Source organism: Gopherus evgoodei, chromosome 2, assembly GCF_007399415.2.
Source record: "Gopherus evgoodei ecotype Sinaloan lineage chromosome 2, rGopEvg1_v1.p, whole genome shotgun sequence".
Lineage (NCBI taxonomy): Eukaryota > Metazoa > Chordata > Testudines > Testudinidae > Gopherus > Gopherus evgoodei.
In genome coordinates this window covers 214193005-214209289 of record NC_044323.1, presented here as the reverse complement: position 1 = coordinate 214209289, position 16285 = coordinate 214193005, and the positions used below count along the sequence as shown (strand labels likewise).

The window sequence follows — 16285 nt, the reverse complement described above, 5'->3', positions numbered from 1 at the left end:
CACCTCTTATGAACAAAAAGCTCTTAACCACTAAAAAGTCAAACAGAAGCTGTTAGACACTCTGGCTGTTTGTGGACAGTGGTAAACAACCTACAAGAAAGATCATCCGTGTACTATTGGTAGTAATGTAATTCAAGGTTAGGAGATTCGCATTCTTATTGTTTGAATTTCAAGAACTCCGTAACTCAGTGAGAAAGAAAGGAAGAAAGAAAGATTACCTCTTTTGGTTTAAAATCCAAATGAGTTTGTTGCTGCTGACCTCTGCCCTGCAGGTGAGGAAATGCTACCCTCTGTTGTACATCTTGTCCCAAGCAATGCCCCAGAGCTATTAATAGGACAACTGGCCATCCTATGTTCTTTGGCCTCTGTATTTCGGCCATCATTCTGCTTAGCTCTCAGCTTGGCTGTTCACATACAGTATTCTTTCACTACTCAAGCCTTCTCTTATACTCCGCCTTATTGTTGGGCTTCTGACTCAGATAAGTGAGGCTGTATGCTGCGATGGACCCCACCTTTAAACTTGATACATGAGTCAGGTTGTACAGCACAAACAACAGTTCCTGAGGTTAAACGACCATGCTGTAGCTCCTGTAAGTTAATGTATAGCTAATGTAAGGTGTGGCAGGCATCACCTTCTCCCCACCTAACATAGTCAGACAGAGCTAGACGATTAGAACAGTAAATCATAGATTGAGTAATACTGCAAAAACGTGAAGGGCTTATGAGCTACATAAAGTCCGTGGTTTGACTGCTTCCTTTGGGCTATGTATTTTCCTCTGTGCAGGGGAGGAAAAACGGATAGTATAAAGACAGCACATTGCAGGCGGTGGAGTGGGAATGGGAGAATTTCAGTCTGTATTAAATGCAAGTCCCAGTGTGCTAATCAGTTGGATTTCATGTGTAGTGCAGAGCACTGAGTGCATGAAAAACAATTTCTGAAAATATTTTCAAAATGATATTCAGCAAACAATGCCCTATTACTGTGGCCAGGAGCCAAAAATGAAAGACTCAGACCAATAATCAATGCAGCTCGTTCAATCAGTCTCTCTGTGGCTGTTTTGCTCCATTCACTACTCTTTCATTCTCATTTTAAGATGTATTGTTTACAGGTTAGTGTAGTACCTGCTACTTTAACTCTTAAGCATTTTTGACAGATCCCAAGCAAGTAACTAATTCTATACATTCTGTGCAATCTGTTCTTTGTTTCTCACTTACATATTTCACTCTGTTCCCAAGGGTCTGGGTAGTCAGCATATTATCATTACCAAGAATGGGACCCAGCTCTCTAGAGTCTCCAGTCAAGGTCTGAAGTTTAAAGCTTTGCCTCTGCTGCTACTGTACAATACAGTCCACTTAGATAGGTACATAGATTTTAAGGCCAAAAGGGATCAATATGGTTATCTAGTATGGATTTCCTACCTAATACAGGCACTAGAATTTAACCCGGTAATTCCTGCATTAAGCCCATAAATTGTTTGAGCTCTCTTTTATAGCATATCTCTTTGAAAGACATCCAGTCTTGATGTAAAAATCTCAAGTGATGGAGAATCTTAGGTGAGTTCCAGTGGATAATTATTCTGTTAAAAATATACAAATAATTTCTAGTGTGAATCTGTCTTGCTTCAGCTTCTAGCCACTGTATCTCATTATGCCTTCGTGTGCTAAATTAAAGAGAGTCCTCTATTATCAGAAATCTTCCCCCCCATGTACGTACTTATAGACCATGATCAAGTCAACACTTAACCTTCTCTTGGATAAGCTAATTAGAGTGATCTTCTTTAGTCATGACGGAAAATATTATTCATGTAACACACACACTTTATACATGCATCGTCGCAGCTAAAAGGAGCGCAAATTCCACAGGAGGTATCTAATTCACGCAATGAAAGGATTTTAAGTCCTGATCCTCAAAGGGAGTTAGGTGCCTAAATACCTCTGAGGATCTGGGCCTTAGCTATCAAAACTTTACATAAACTTACCTACAAAGTGCTTAAAATTAACCAGTACTGCTAACGATTAGTCTTTTTTCTCTAACTAAATCAATACAGTTGTGAGCAACATACCAAGAATGACACAATGAGGAGGCAAATAAAATTTCCTACCTGACATGAGTCACCCACATAGTCAGGGGGACAGGAGCATGTCTCTACATTATATGCAATGCTTCCGCTTCCTGTACTTGTGGCTTCTTCCAGCCCAACCTCACCCAGGGTTAACCTCTGACTCTCTGTGTAGTAAAGACCTCTGATGTGTAAGCCATCTAGTCTAGACAGGATCATCATCAGTTCTTCTCTAGATACCAGGTTATTGTTGCTCGCATGTCTGAAGTTTCCCTGTACATTAATGATATAAAATAAATATGGCTCTGGGGTGAGTTAACCTTCAGTTAGCCTGGTGGAAACAGACACTGCAACAAAAAGGGAGGATGGTAACAGAAAACAATCACCTAGCACCACTTTCTGCAGACTCAGGGAAGGGAGGGTGAAACAGATGTGAGGAAAGTGAGTAGCAGGTATGTAGAGAAATGAAGGGTGGGAAAAGGAATGGGGGAACATTGAGAAGGGACATAAGAAATCCATATACACACTTTGTATATTTGCTAGCCAAGCAACTCAGACTATGTATCCGCCCCAATTCACTACAGAAACCTGTGAGGGAAGTCTGGAAGTCAGCTGCAAAGCAGTAGAGAAAGAGCATTGCTAGGGATGTCTCCCCCAGGAAGAAAGGAGCTGATTAAGCATTTTTGGTGGTTGAGGAATGTCAACCAATGATTCAAGGAACAGGAGATGTTTTTGGTGCCTGAAAGCCAACAGTAGAAGGAAATGGTGCCACAGAGAGTTGTTGAAGTAGAGTGAGACTCTGTAGGAAGTGGACCTGTGTAATGAGAGGCCTGGACTTGACATGACTCACCACAATCTTGTGTATCGATTTAGCATAACTCACAGCCATTTCAGCCACCATAATTTGGAAACAAAACTATAGCGTCAGGGAAATTCGGTCTTGGCGTAGGCAGACAGATAGAAAAGCATTAGCTGCAGATGCAACCCTATTAACAGGAGATAGATATATATTCACAAAGTCAAGCAAATAGGAGAGAATGGACAAACTAACCTTGAATTTCTGTAGTTTCTTCCTGATAATAAAAAAGTATGAGGTTTTGCTGTTGCAAGTGTCTCCCACTAACAAAGCATAAAGATAAGGAGACCTTGAGAAGTTATTACTAACTTCGAAAAATGCAAAAGCTAATGAGTAGGCTGTCTTAGGCATGTGAACCCCTGTATTGTGAAAATAAAGGTTACTGTTTTTTGCATAGCTATGTTTTAAGTAAAATAATTAGTTAAGTCATAGATAAGAGAGAACCTCATTTTAACTATATAATGAGGGTCAGAAAAGAAGCATTTTGGAACTTAATTCGGGGATACACCTCCAGATCAAAGCTGCCTGAACTTTTTAACCCCTGCATGACCAGACTGTGTAGAGGCTGGAGTCCCAGACGACATAACCATGACTGGCCACTGGGAGATGTCTATCTGTTTTATTGGGAGTGGTGAGCATAAGATGCTTGGCATGTGTATTTTGTTGATTTGTTGCTAATTGTTAATAAATACTTGTATATATTTAAGGATATTCACTGTGTGAGGGCTCTTTCATTAGGAAAAGGCTTCACAGGCCCATAGAAACCTGAGTCCACCAGGAATGGATGTTAGCCCTGAGCCCACAGAGGGGTAAAGTTGGGTCGTGTATGCCCTGAATACCCACACTGAGCTTCTATTCCTGGAGACAGTCTGATCTTCCATCTAAGCAAAATGATTCACTTGGCTACAAGCACTGCTCTACAGAATCAAGCCTTCCATGAGTTGGAGGGTTTCCAAGATGGGATATCACCCAAAACACCATTCCGAGAACTAATTTTTAAGGAGGTTTCCTTTATCATATCAATCCTCCTGCCTACTTCTAGCCAAAAGGATTGCATCTTGGGACTATCCCAAAACATGTTAACCAGTGTGATTCCAGGAGAACCACATCGCCAGCAGCTGCCTGTTTTGATTATGCCGATGCACTCTAACCTATGCAATGAAATCTTAAACTATTCCATTTATATTTCTTACCTCAATTAGCTGCAAACGGCCATAATACTGTCGGTCAGGCAATGGGTTGTTAGGATCCACATAAACTATTTTCATTTGCTGACCCTGTGTAAGAATAATGCTTTCAAGCTGAAATTTGAATACTTTTAATGTTATGGTATTGATATGCAGTAAAAGTTGCTGAAGCACAGTAATTCTGTCATTCAGCAGATACAAACTTAAGTTACCATACTTTAATGGTATTCACTATGACAACAAAAAGATGCACTTTTGGGTGAGGTTGGGGAGGGAAGTAAAAACAAAATATGACCCAGAAAAATTTCTGACCGTCAATCCTGATGCAGTTGGAGAGTCAGATCAGATATTATTACAATGCTCTATGCAACATATTTCTCAGCCAGCACATTAGAAGGTTGGATTAAAATTAAAGATGAGCTGAAGAAGCTGTATTCAGATTCCCACCAAGTTTAAGCTACACTCTGAGTTTGTATTTGATAGCATGGAAATCTCTTGAGAATAGATATTCTTGTAAGATTTTAGCTGCATTTGAACCAGAAAAGAAAATGCCCTCCTAGTTTTGTGCCAGGTTCAGACAGGAGGATTTAAATGACAAATGTAAGAATCTAACTTTGGCCCATAGTTAGTTAAATTCAAATCTGGTTGACCTGAAGTATATTTCTACCCCATTCAGCAAAATCTAATGCTTATGCTTAACTTTACACAGATAAAAAGTCCCAGTGAAATGAATGGGATTAATCCCACATGTAAAATAAAGTACACATACAAATCTTTCCAAGATCAAGACCCTTCTTGGTAACAAATGTGCAAGGCTATGATTTATCTTTTTAACAGGTGTATTTTAAGGGGAAAATTCCATTTTATCTTTTTGTTGCACTCAAGCCAGATATGTGTAATAAGAAGTTACCTTAGCAAAACAGATAGATATAAGAATGGTTTTCAACAAAGTAATAAGAACGCTTGTAAAAATGCAGCATCACGGTAGTATACATTTATAGAATGTTTTACTAAAGAGCAATCTTTTCCAATTGTACATTTTAGATAACTGAAAAAATAGCACTGTGTTGAGATTTCTTGAAAAAAATTAAATGTGAAACAAAGTATTTCCCTGATTTCAAAAAGGAACAATATAATACTTACTGTTAGCTGTGCATCAGGTCTTTTATCTAGAAGAATCATGCCTTCACTAGGTAAGCCAAAAGATTTCACTAGGTAACTTAGGTAGCCACCATATGAAGAAAGCTAAGACAAAACGTTCAAGATGATAAAGAGTTTACTGGAGTTTTGCTAAATACTAAAATCATTTTGTATTTGTTCTCCCTCCCACCCCGCCATGCACTGTAAATAGCATACTTTCTCTTTGTTCCTCTATTCTAAATATGCAAATATGCATTGCTTGAAAACAAAACCTGGAATGAATAGAACAATCATCATTACCACTTGGGTGTCTCTTATTCTGATAGCCAGTTTATATGACTCTTGTTTAAAGGGTCACTGTCAACTTGAAAATCGTATTTCCATCTGCGGATTTTAGTTCTAACATTGTTGTAAGTAACCATTGAGATGACAATAACCGAAAGACTTTAGAGATTTTTTTCCTCTATTTTTGAGCTTGTTTATTCTGTGCATTTTATGGCACTGTGTCTTGTCACTTTCATTATTCTCCTGAAAGTCAGTTGCACCTTCTCTCTCAAACACTGGCACAATGATATCATCCTCATAAAATGCTTCTGGGGGTGGCGAGGGACGGTCTTGCAAACATTTTCTTTCCCATGATCTTCAGAGGGTTTTATCAATAGCAGCAGCAGTAAAGCCGACAATGAAATTGAAGAGGCAACAGACAACCATATGCCCAGAGAGGAAAGATGGCCAAGGAGAGGCCAGTTTGAGCATGTTTAGTGGTGGTTTTCTTAGGCCAGCCCATTCTACTCTCATAAACATCACACCTCACTAGGAAATCTTAGCTCAGCTCTACTTATGCGGACTGAGCTCCTACTGATGTTAATATATGCAAAAAGAGGACAATATTGTAATCAAGACCAATTGTATAGATTTCAGAGAAGAATTTTCTCCAGATTGTAAAAACAGGTGTTTTACTGCTTTTTCTATAAAGCTCTGTTCAGTGCAAAATTTTTGGAATCAAACACCCCATTTATTTTGGGTTGCTCTTCAGCAGGAAGGAATTTGTGAGAATTGATGGAAGTTCGCTAGAGCTACATTTTGACTAATAAATCCATTTTAGTTGCTACACAAGTCAAAACCTTTTCTCTAGAGGTGAGTAATTAGTAAAACAAACTCTTTTGGCTGAAAGGCAAGAGTAGCACTATTGCTAAATTGCAATCAATTTTTTTCAAAAGGAGCTAGTAACAACATTTTATCAGCCAATTCCCATTGCACTCCACATTGTCTAATCATGCAGTTGTTTGGTTTTGTTTCTGACAAGACATGCAAGATAAAGCAGAACTGCTTCATCAGTTTTAGTCTCTTGTGAGTAAACACACATTTTATCTGCACATAGACTCAGACTCATAGACTCTAGGACTGGAAGGGACCTCGAGAGGTCATCGAGTCCAATCCCCTGCCCTCATGGCAGGACCAAATATTGTCTGGACCATCCCTAATAGACATTTATCTAACCTACTCTTAAATATCTCCAGAGATATCTTCCCTAGGCAATCTATTCCAGTGTTTAACTACCCTGACAGTTAGGAACTTTTTCCTAATGTCCAACCTAAATCTCCCTTGCTGCAGTTTAAGCCCATTGCTTCTTGTTCTATCATTGGAGGCTAAGGTGAACAAGTTTTCTCCCTTCTCCTGATGACACCCTTTTAGATACCTGAAAACTGCTATCATGTCCCCTCTCAGTCTTCTCTTTTCCAAACTAAACAAACCCAATTCCTTCAGCCTTCCTTCACAGGTCATGTTCTCAAGACCTTTCATCATTCTTGTTGCTCTTCTCTGGATCCTCTCCAATTTCTCCACATCTTTCTTGAAATGCGGTGCCCAGAACTGGACACAATACTCCAGCTGAGGCCTGACCAGCGCAGAGTAAAGTGGAAGAATGACTTCTCGTGTCTTGTTTACAACACACCTGTTAATGCATCCCAGAATCACGTTTGCTTTTTTTGCAACAGTATCACACTGTTGACTCATATTAAGCTTGTGATCTACTATGACCCCTAGATCTCTTTCTGCCATACTCCTTCCTAGACAGTCTCTTCCCATTCTGTATGTGTGAAACTGATTGTTCCTTCCTAAGTGGAGCACTTTGCATTTATCTTTATTGAACTTCATCCTGTTTACCTCAGACCATTTCTCCAATTTGTCCAGATCATTTTGAATTTTGACCCTGTCCTCCAAAGCAGTTGCAATCCCTCCCAGTTTGGTATCGTCCGCAAACTTAATAAGCGTACTTTCTATGCCAACATCTAAATCGTCGATGAAGATATTGAACAGAACTGGTCCCAAAACAGACCCCTGCGGAACCCCACTTGTTATACCTTTCCAGCAGGATTGGGAGCCACATCACAATATCAAACTATGCATGCCACACACACATCTGCTATAAATAAAATAGTTACTTTTTGGTTTGCAGTGTTCCTTCCTTTATGTGTAAATATGTATTTTAGCAGGCACTGGCTGTGATCACTGTAGTTAAGGTGACAAAAGAGTTTGCATTGTAACACTCTGGTTTCCAAGTATCAGAGGGGTAGCTGTGTTAGTCTGGATCTGTAAAAGCAGCAGAGTCCTGTGGCACCTTATAGACTAACAGACGTATTGGAGCATGCATGCATCCGATGAAGTGTATTCACACACGAAAGCTCATGCTCCAATACGTCTGTTAGTCTATAAGGTGCCATAGGATTCTTTATAACTTTCCAAAACATTCACTTTTTTAGGCTGGGGTTTTCCATGCTTGGTCTCTATCCAAAGAAGATTTTCTTTTTGGAAAAGAGATACCTTCAGGAAGTTCTGACTTTGGGGAAAGTGAAAATAAAAGTACACTTTCATTATGTTAAAAAAAATATTAACCATGACATTCTCTTCAGAGAGGCATGGACTCTTAACTTGTTCGGTTTCAATGTTAACATTTAGCATAGTATATATTTCTTCTCTTCCTTCTTTTTCTTTTTTAAGTTGTAATTAATATAAAGAGAACCTCATAAAATTAATAAGGAGTACCCTAATCAGTACTTATCTGTGGTGATATTCACCAGTGTGCAGTGGGCCAGCATGAGGTCTATGCACTACTTAAATCCTCAAAATGGGGCCCAATGCATCTGTCATAAACAGATGGTTAAGGGTTAATGTCTCTTTTACCTGTTAAGGGTTAAGAAGCTCAGTGAACCTGGCTGACACGTGACCAGAGGACCAATGGGGGGACAAGATACTTTCAAATCTTGGTGGAGGTAAGTCTTTGTTTGTGTTGTTTTTTTTTGTTAGTTGTTCGCTCTTGGGGCTAAGAGGGACCAGACGTACACCCAGACTTCCCCAATCTTTCTGAATCAGTCTTTCATGTTTCAAAATTGTAAGTATAGCCAGGCAAGGCGGATTAGTCTTATGTTTGTTTTCTTAACTTGTAAATGTGTCTTTTTGCTGGAAGGATTTTTACCTCTGTTTGCTGTAACTTTGAATCTCAGGCTGGGGGGGGGGGCGGGGAGAGTCCCTATAGTCTATATGAATCTGAATACCCTGTAAAGCATTTTCCATCCTGATTTTACAGAGATAAATTTTACCTTTTCTTTCATTAATTAAAAGCTTTCTTTTTAAGAACCTGATTGATTTTTCCTTGTTTTAGAATCCAAGGGATTGAGTCTAAACTCACCAGGGATTGGTGGGGGAGGGGGAAAGGAAGGGAGGAGGGTTAACTCCTCGTTTGTTTAAGATCCAAGGAGTTTGGGTCAGTGTGAAGCTTCCCAAGGCAACCCAGGGAGGGGAAAGTCGGGGGGGGGAAGAAGGGGGGATGGTTTATTTCTCCTTGTTTTAAGACTCAAGGGGTTTGGGTCTTCGGTTCCCCAGGGAAGGTTTTGGTGGAACAGAAGGTGTGCCAGACACAGACTTCTGGCTGGTGGCAGCGTACCAGATTTAAGCTAGTAATTAAGCTTAAAAGTGATCATGCAGGTCCCCACTTTTTGGACGTTAAAGTTCAAAGTGGGGAAAAAACCTTGACAGTATCTGACAATCAAAGTATTGAATCTACGTGCTATATAGCCAGCTACCATTATAAACAGAACCGGGACTGCAGCTGGACAGAGTTATATGACACTGAAGCCACAAGCAATCAGCAGCAATGTGTAAACTGGTCAACACGATCCCCACGGTGGAATGATAACAAGTTTAATATACAGCAAGCTGCTGCTTCCCTTAGAAAGCAGAAAGAGCGGAAAAGAGCTCAAAGAAGCTGATGGTTAAAAGAATATACAGTGTTCTACTCATATGATGCTTTGACCTGTTGTAATTAGTTAATAAGCATAGTTACTAAGTAGGAAACACGGTAATATTTTCACACAGCCATACAATCCAAGTTATTATATGAGACAAACAACAATACATTAATTTAATATTCACACCACCTGGAACTGTGCATTCCTTTCATAAATCAGCCCTGAGAATAGGATATCAACAATAAAGGGGAAAGTTTTCAACAGCAGTTGAACACTTAACTGCCCTTTATGCTTTTAAAAATCTCCCCAAAGATGTTCAGTGAATCTTAAAAGGTACCATGAGACAGCGGCAAGATATGAGGCTGTGGTTCAGAAATTGCTTCAAGAACACCAGCTCCCAAAAACTAGCCAGGCCAGGAACAGAGTTGACCATAGAGTTCACGTAAACATCTCTCCAACATCCACCAGGATGATTAATCCAGCATTATAACTGACTGCACATTCAATGCTGTCATCAAAAGCCGAATGCTGTGATTTCAGGAAGGTCAGAGGAGGGTTAGGAATCCATGGGGAAGAAAACAAACACCTCTTAAGTTATGTCTACACTACAGGATTATTCCGATTTGACATAAACCGGTTTTGTAGAACAGATTGTATAAAGTCGAGTGCACGCGGCCACACTAAGCACATTAATTCGGCGGTGTGCGTCCATGTACTGAGGCTAGCGTCCATTTCCGGAGCGTTGCACTGTGGGTAGCTATCCCGTAGCTATCCCATAATTCCTGCAGTCTCCCCCGCCCATTGGAATTCTGGTTTGAGATCCCAAAGCAAAAACAGTGTCGCGGGTGATTCTGGGTAAATGTCGTCACTCAATCCTTCCTCCATGAAAGCAACGCACCCTTTTTTCCTGGATTGCCCTGGCAGACACCATAGCATGGCAATCATGGAGACTGTTTTCCCTTGTCACTGTCACCGTATGTGTACTGGATGCTGCTGACAGATGCAGTACTGCAGTGCTACACAGCAGCATTCATTTGCCTTTGCAAGGTAGCAGAGACAGTTACCATCCCTATTGCACCATCTGCCATTGTAAATTGCCAATGAGATGACGGTTATCAGTCATTTTGTACCATCTGCTGCTGTCATGGGTGCTCCTGGCTGGCCTTGCTGAGGTCGGCCGGGGGCGCATGGACAAAAATGGGAATGACTCCCTGGGTCATTCCTTTCTTTATGTTTGTCTAAAAATAGAGTCAGTCCTGCCTAGAATATGGGGCAAGTGTACTAGAGAACCAGAGAGCACAGCCGCTCCGTATCAGAGCCCCAGAGATCCCGCAGAAATGATGAGCTGTATGCCATTCTAGGGCGTGCCCCTGCAACAACCCCACCCGTTGCTTCCCTCCTCCCCAACCCTCCTGGGCTACCGTGGCAGTGTCCCCCCATTTGTGTGATGAAGTAATAAAGAATGCAGGAATAAGAAACACTTATTTTTTAGTGAGATAAAATGAGGGGGAGGAAGCCTCCAGCTGCTATGATAGTCCAGGCAGTACAGAATCTTTTCTTTAGACATGAAATGGGGGGGCTGATAGAGCTCAGCCTCCAGTTGCTATGATGAGGAGGGTTACCAGCCGTTCTGTACCATCTGCCGGGAATGACCGGGAGTCATTCCCATTTTTACCCAGGCGCCCCCGGCTGACCTCACTGCGGCCAGCCAGGAGCACTCACGGGCTGATGATGACGATGGATAGCAGTCATATTGTACTGTCTGCCACCGGGAAGGGGATGCTGGTGTTCAGCGCTGCAGCACCCCGTCTACCAGCAGCATGCAATAGACATATGGTGACATTGAAAAAAGGCGAGAAACATTTTTTTTCCTTTTCTTTCGGGGAGGGTGGGGAAGCGTGTAAATTGATGACATATACCCTGAAACACCCAGGAAAATGTTTTTGACCCTTCAGGCATTGGGAGCTCAGCCAAGAATGCAAATGCTTTTCGGAGACTGTGGGGACTGTGGGATAGCTGGAGAGCTCAGTACCCCCCTTCCCTCCATGAGCGTCCATTTGATTCTTTGGCTCTTTGTTATGCTTGTCACGCAGCACTGTGCTGTGGACTCTGTATCATAGCCTGGAGATTTTTTCAAATGGTTTGGCATTTTGTCTTCTGTAATGGAGCTCTGATAGAACAGATTTGTCTCCCCATGCAGCAATCAGATCCAGTATCTCCTGTACGGTCCATGCTGGAGTTCTTTTTGGATTTGAGACTGCATCGCCACCCGTGCTGATCAGAGCTCCACGCTGGGCAAACAGGAAATTAAATTCAAAAGTTCGGGGGCTTTTCCTGTCTACCTGGCCAGATTGCTTTCCAGAGTGGTCACAATGGTGCACTGTGGGATACTGCCCGGAGGCCAATACCATCGATATGCAGCCACACTAACCCTAATCCGATATGGCAATACTGATTTCAGCACTACTCCCCTCGTCGGGGAGGAGTACAGAAATCGGTTTAAAGAGCCCTTTATATCAATATAAAGGGCTTCGTTGTGTGGACGGGTGCAGGGTTAAATCGGTTTAACGCTGCTAAATTCGGATTAAACACGTAGTGCAGACCAGGCCTTAGAAAGACAGGGTGCATTCTGCCAATGATCTTCAAAAAAACAGAACAAATATTATCACAACACATTAGTTAGGTGTCATTTACCTTCTCTCCCAAGTAGGATTGTGGTGCCACCCAGTATAAACTGTGCACAGAGGAAGGCAACTCTTGAACATCAACAACTACACTATTGCTGCCTGGATTGAAGGTTACGGGGACATCAATGTTATTGTCAGCTGTCTCCACACGCCAGTTTCTCATATCAACAAACTAATTACAAAATATAAAAGGGAAATTAGGGCATGTTTAATCATTTATTAAAACCTTTCTAGGTTCAGTGTATAGAGTCATTTATGAGACATACATATTGATTATACAATGTACTGAGGACAAAATTCACCCCTCCAGAGGCAGACATCACAAAGCCTATGCAACACTTGTGTCCCACTTAAAAATGCCTTAAAAGGGGCTTAAGTGGGACATAAGTGGTACATAAGCCTACTGTTTGCCTTCTGCACAAACGTGTTTGATTTGTTACTGTGGACTAAATTCTGTCCTTGGTTATATGTAAACACAATCCATACTGAGGTCAATAGAAGCTGCCTGTATACAACCAAGGATAGAATTTGGCCTTATATTTTAAGTCCATAAACAATTTCCCCCCTTTAAATCATAAGTATAAAAAGGTCTTCCTAACTCATCTACTTCCTGAAACCTCCTGCACTAGTGCTGTACTAACCCTGTGCCAAAATCACCAGTGCTTCGTTTAGTCTATTGTTTTAAAAAACTGTTTTTATTTTGCAGTTTTAAACAAAAGCCAGAGCAATAATGTTTTACAGGAGTAGGTGTCCTCTGCAGGGACTGTGTCCCACACTACAAAGAAAACCAAACAGATCAAATTATATCATTTGAATAGCAGAGGGAGAATTATTTTACAGTATACTTCAGGCCTTAACGTCTTTTCAGCTTAGCTGGAAGTCTCAACATTAGAATTAATTATCTTTTGCTTGGGATGAGATAGCTGGCATCTTCCATTACACTACAGAGCAGAATGACTATATGGACTTACAATGGCAGAAATAAAAATTAATGCATGTGCCTCAGAATCACTCACAGAACAATCTGACATCAAAATATCCACATGCTCAACAACAGGTTTCCGTAGGAACAGCTACTACAGTCATTGGGTGATACCCTGATTCCACTGACACCAACGAGAGCTTAGTCATTTCCTTCAGTTGGGCCAGAATTTCACCCATTGTGCTTAAATAATGAAGTACCACAATCCAGATAACACCTGGTCTACATCTGAGCCTAAACCAAACCTCCGGATCCAGATTCAAACAAACATTCTCAAAGTTCAGGAATATTTGGATCTGTATTTGAACTTTGAGATGTTTGGATCAGAGACGCAATTTAACACCAAAGTGACAGTGCTTCAATAACTTCCCTTAGAACATTTTTCTTTTGTCAGTTATTAGAAACGTTTCTTTTCGTGTCCAATTTAAATATTCCCTTGTTTATTTTCAGGCTGTTGCTCTTTTTCAACGCTGATCAGCCTTAAATAATTCCTCCCATTCATTTATGTTATCATATGAGTATATCCCAATTTCCCTTTTCCTCCCACCTTCTTGTGTCATGTTTTTCCCTATGAAAATGAAGAAGGGCAGAGCCTGTTCACTTAGACAGCTCAAGTTGAATATTACCATAGGACCTCTTGCACACTATCTAGGTCTCAAATACACCTGTAGCGCATATTTCCTACAAGCCAGATATCAAATTAATTGCATCATTAACTTCTTGGAAAAGTACATTGTAACTAGATATCTCACTTCAACTAAGTCTGTGATGGCTGTAGCCACCTAGAACAGACTGGCTTCAGCCCTAGATGAAATGGAGAGGTAGACAGACCATTTTCCACAGGGCAGCACTTTCAGATTCTGCACCATAATTTGCAGAGAAAGCATCTAATGGGAAATATAACACTTTTCAGTGGTTTCCCGAGAATATTTCCCATTCTTAACATTCAGTAAAACACAATTTGTCATTTGGAAGAAATCTGATAGTTTCTTAATGGGATACATGCCTGTACATGATAGTAACTAAAAATATACATTAAATATACCTTAGTTCTACGATTACTTGTGCTGTGACAGTTGCTAGTAGCTCCAAAACAAAAGCAAGAAGTGCAGCCCTTGGGATTAGAAGGATCCAAATAAAATGATCCTTGACGGCAAATGTCACACTGTCTACCTTCAACATTCTCCTGTTAAAGAACCATTGAAAAAAGTTATTAAAATGTTCCATGTGTTATTGGTCAACCTGCAAAATACCAGACACCTAAAACAAAATTCCTACAGGAACATTTAAATATTTATAAAATATAAGATAATATAAATGTGAAATTGTTACTTATGGTCTTCTGTAAATGGTATTCCAAACGTAAATGAAATAGTCTCCTCCTCCTTCTGTGCCAATAACTTATTCATAGCTTTGTCTCTTGCATGCACAACAGGAAGGTCTCTTTTCTAGCTACTAAGTATACAGACCCAATTGAATATCAGCAGGGGATACAGGGCTGCCCGGAGGCGGGGGGGCAAGTGGGTCAATTTGCCCCAGGCCCCAAGCCCCACAGGGGCCCCCACGAGAATATAGTATTCTATCCTATTGCAACTTTCTTTTATGGAAGGGGCCTCCAAAATTGCTTGGCCCCAGGCCCCCTAAATTTTCTGGGTGGCCCGGAGGGGATATGTTGGGTATATATAAAAATACAGTTCACTGCGATTTCACATGGAAAAAAACTATATTGTTTTTGAGAAGCCTTTCTACTAGATCTGTATAAAGATGTAATGGAATTACTGTAGCTCACTGTTGAGTAATGAACATTGATCAATGCCAGCTCTGAATACTACTAGATGATTTCCTTACCAAAATCCTCAAGCTGGCTCTTCCAAACCTACATGTGAAAGGTCACATATGAAACTTCACATTTATAGAGTTCAGTCTATGCAAATCACAGCAATGGCAAACATCATGCATACACTGGGGCACTGAAATGTCAATTACATCATATGACCAAAAAAAAAAAAAAAAGCCTGAAGCCCGGTGGATATAAAAAAACCCCAAACAGTAGATGCAAAACAGAGATATGTGTATGTACATAGCATTTCAACACATATGTGCACACATAGCATGTAGTACTTTAATGTACTAGTTTTTCTCTGTGAAACGGATCAACATTAAATGTATTCTACAAACTTCTTAATTGCAGTTTATTTGCAATCCAGGCAAGTGCTACAATGCATTTTTTGATATAACTGTATTTAATTCTTATCTAACAACTGCAAATAACAAATTCACTTTATTATACTCATTAAATATGAAACAGCGACTGATATGGAAACTGATATTTGTGAATGCACAAGTTTCTTGATTTATCTGACCTTGCAGAGACAAACTCCTGTTTGTGGATGACAAACATCTGGCTCTGTTCCATCTCTGTTACAATTACAGGGAATACAATCCGGGAAACTGTAAGAACCAGGACTGCAGCGATCACATTGTCGCCCTGTTATTCCTGGCCTGCACCTTTACCAACAAAACAAACAGAAACATTTAGGTTTGTTTGTGCAGGGAGAAGGTGTCACAGGGGTGGGAATAAAATAATGCAAAGGATCTGAAGTGATCATTTGGTCATTAAACACCACTCATGGGGATCAACTGAAACAGATTAGCGTTTTTCTCAAATTGTGAGGAGTATTGCAATTCCTAACAATGGTCACTCAACCCAATGGGGGTGGTTTGGTTTTCAACACTGCAAATGTTGAAGTTGGGGTTCATGTTCTGAAGCTGTTCAGCATCTGCAGCGGACAGGGCCCCCCTGCAAACACAGAAGTCTGAAACCAGCATGCTGTATCCCAGGCAGGAATCTGCATTGAGAAGAGCTATAGAGCTGGGAGTGAGTGGCCATTTACCAAAGCGCCCAGCTGCTAACAAGAAGATGGGGTTTCCCAATGAAAAGATTACATAACTTACTGGGCTGTAAATCTTGTTTATACAAAACTGTTCACACTGGGTAAAATCCACTTGGCTCAGACACAAAGCCTGAGTAACTTGGCTTTATCTGGGTGAAGAGTGGTATAAGATGAAATCCAACCCCAAAGTCTGGACATGAGATAGCAGAGCACCTCCTTTTGTGAAAGCAGC

General features: G+C 40.7%; 1 protein-coding gene across 1 annotated transcript in view; it reads right to left on the bottom strand.

Moving 5' to 3' along the window:
- LAMA3 (laminin subunit alpha 3) overlaps positions 1-16285 on the bottom strand; it is a 194065-nt gene that overhangs the window by 55061 nt on the left and 122719 nt on the right. Inside the window, exons 36-41 of the mRNA XM_030549443.1 lie at positions 15523-15667; positions 14205-14345; positions 12185-12349; positions 5247-5348; positions 4110-4193; positions 2103-2333 (exon numbers count right to left, since the gene is read on the bottom strand). Of these exons, the coding sequence (XP_030405303.1) occupies positions 2103-2333; positions 4110-4193; positions 5247-5348; positions 12185-12349; positions 14205-14345; positions 15523-15667 (868 nt within the window). The remainder of the gene's footprint in view (positions 1-2102; positions 2334-4109; positions 4194-5246; positions 5349-12184; positions 12350-14204; positions 14346-15522; positions 15668-16285) is intronic.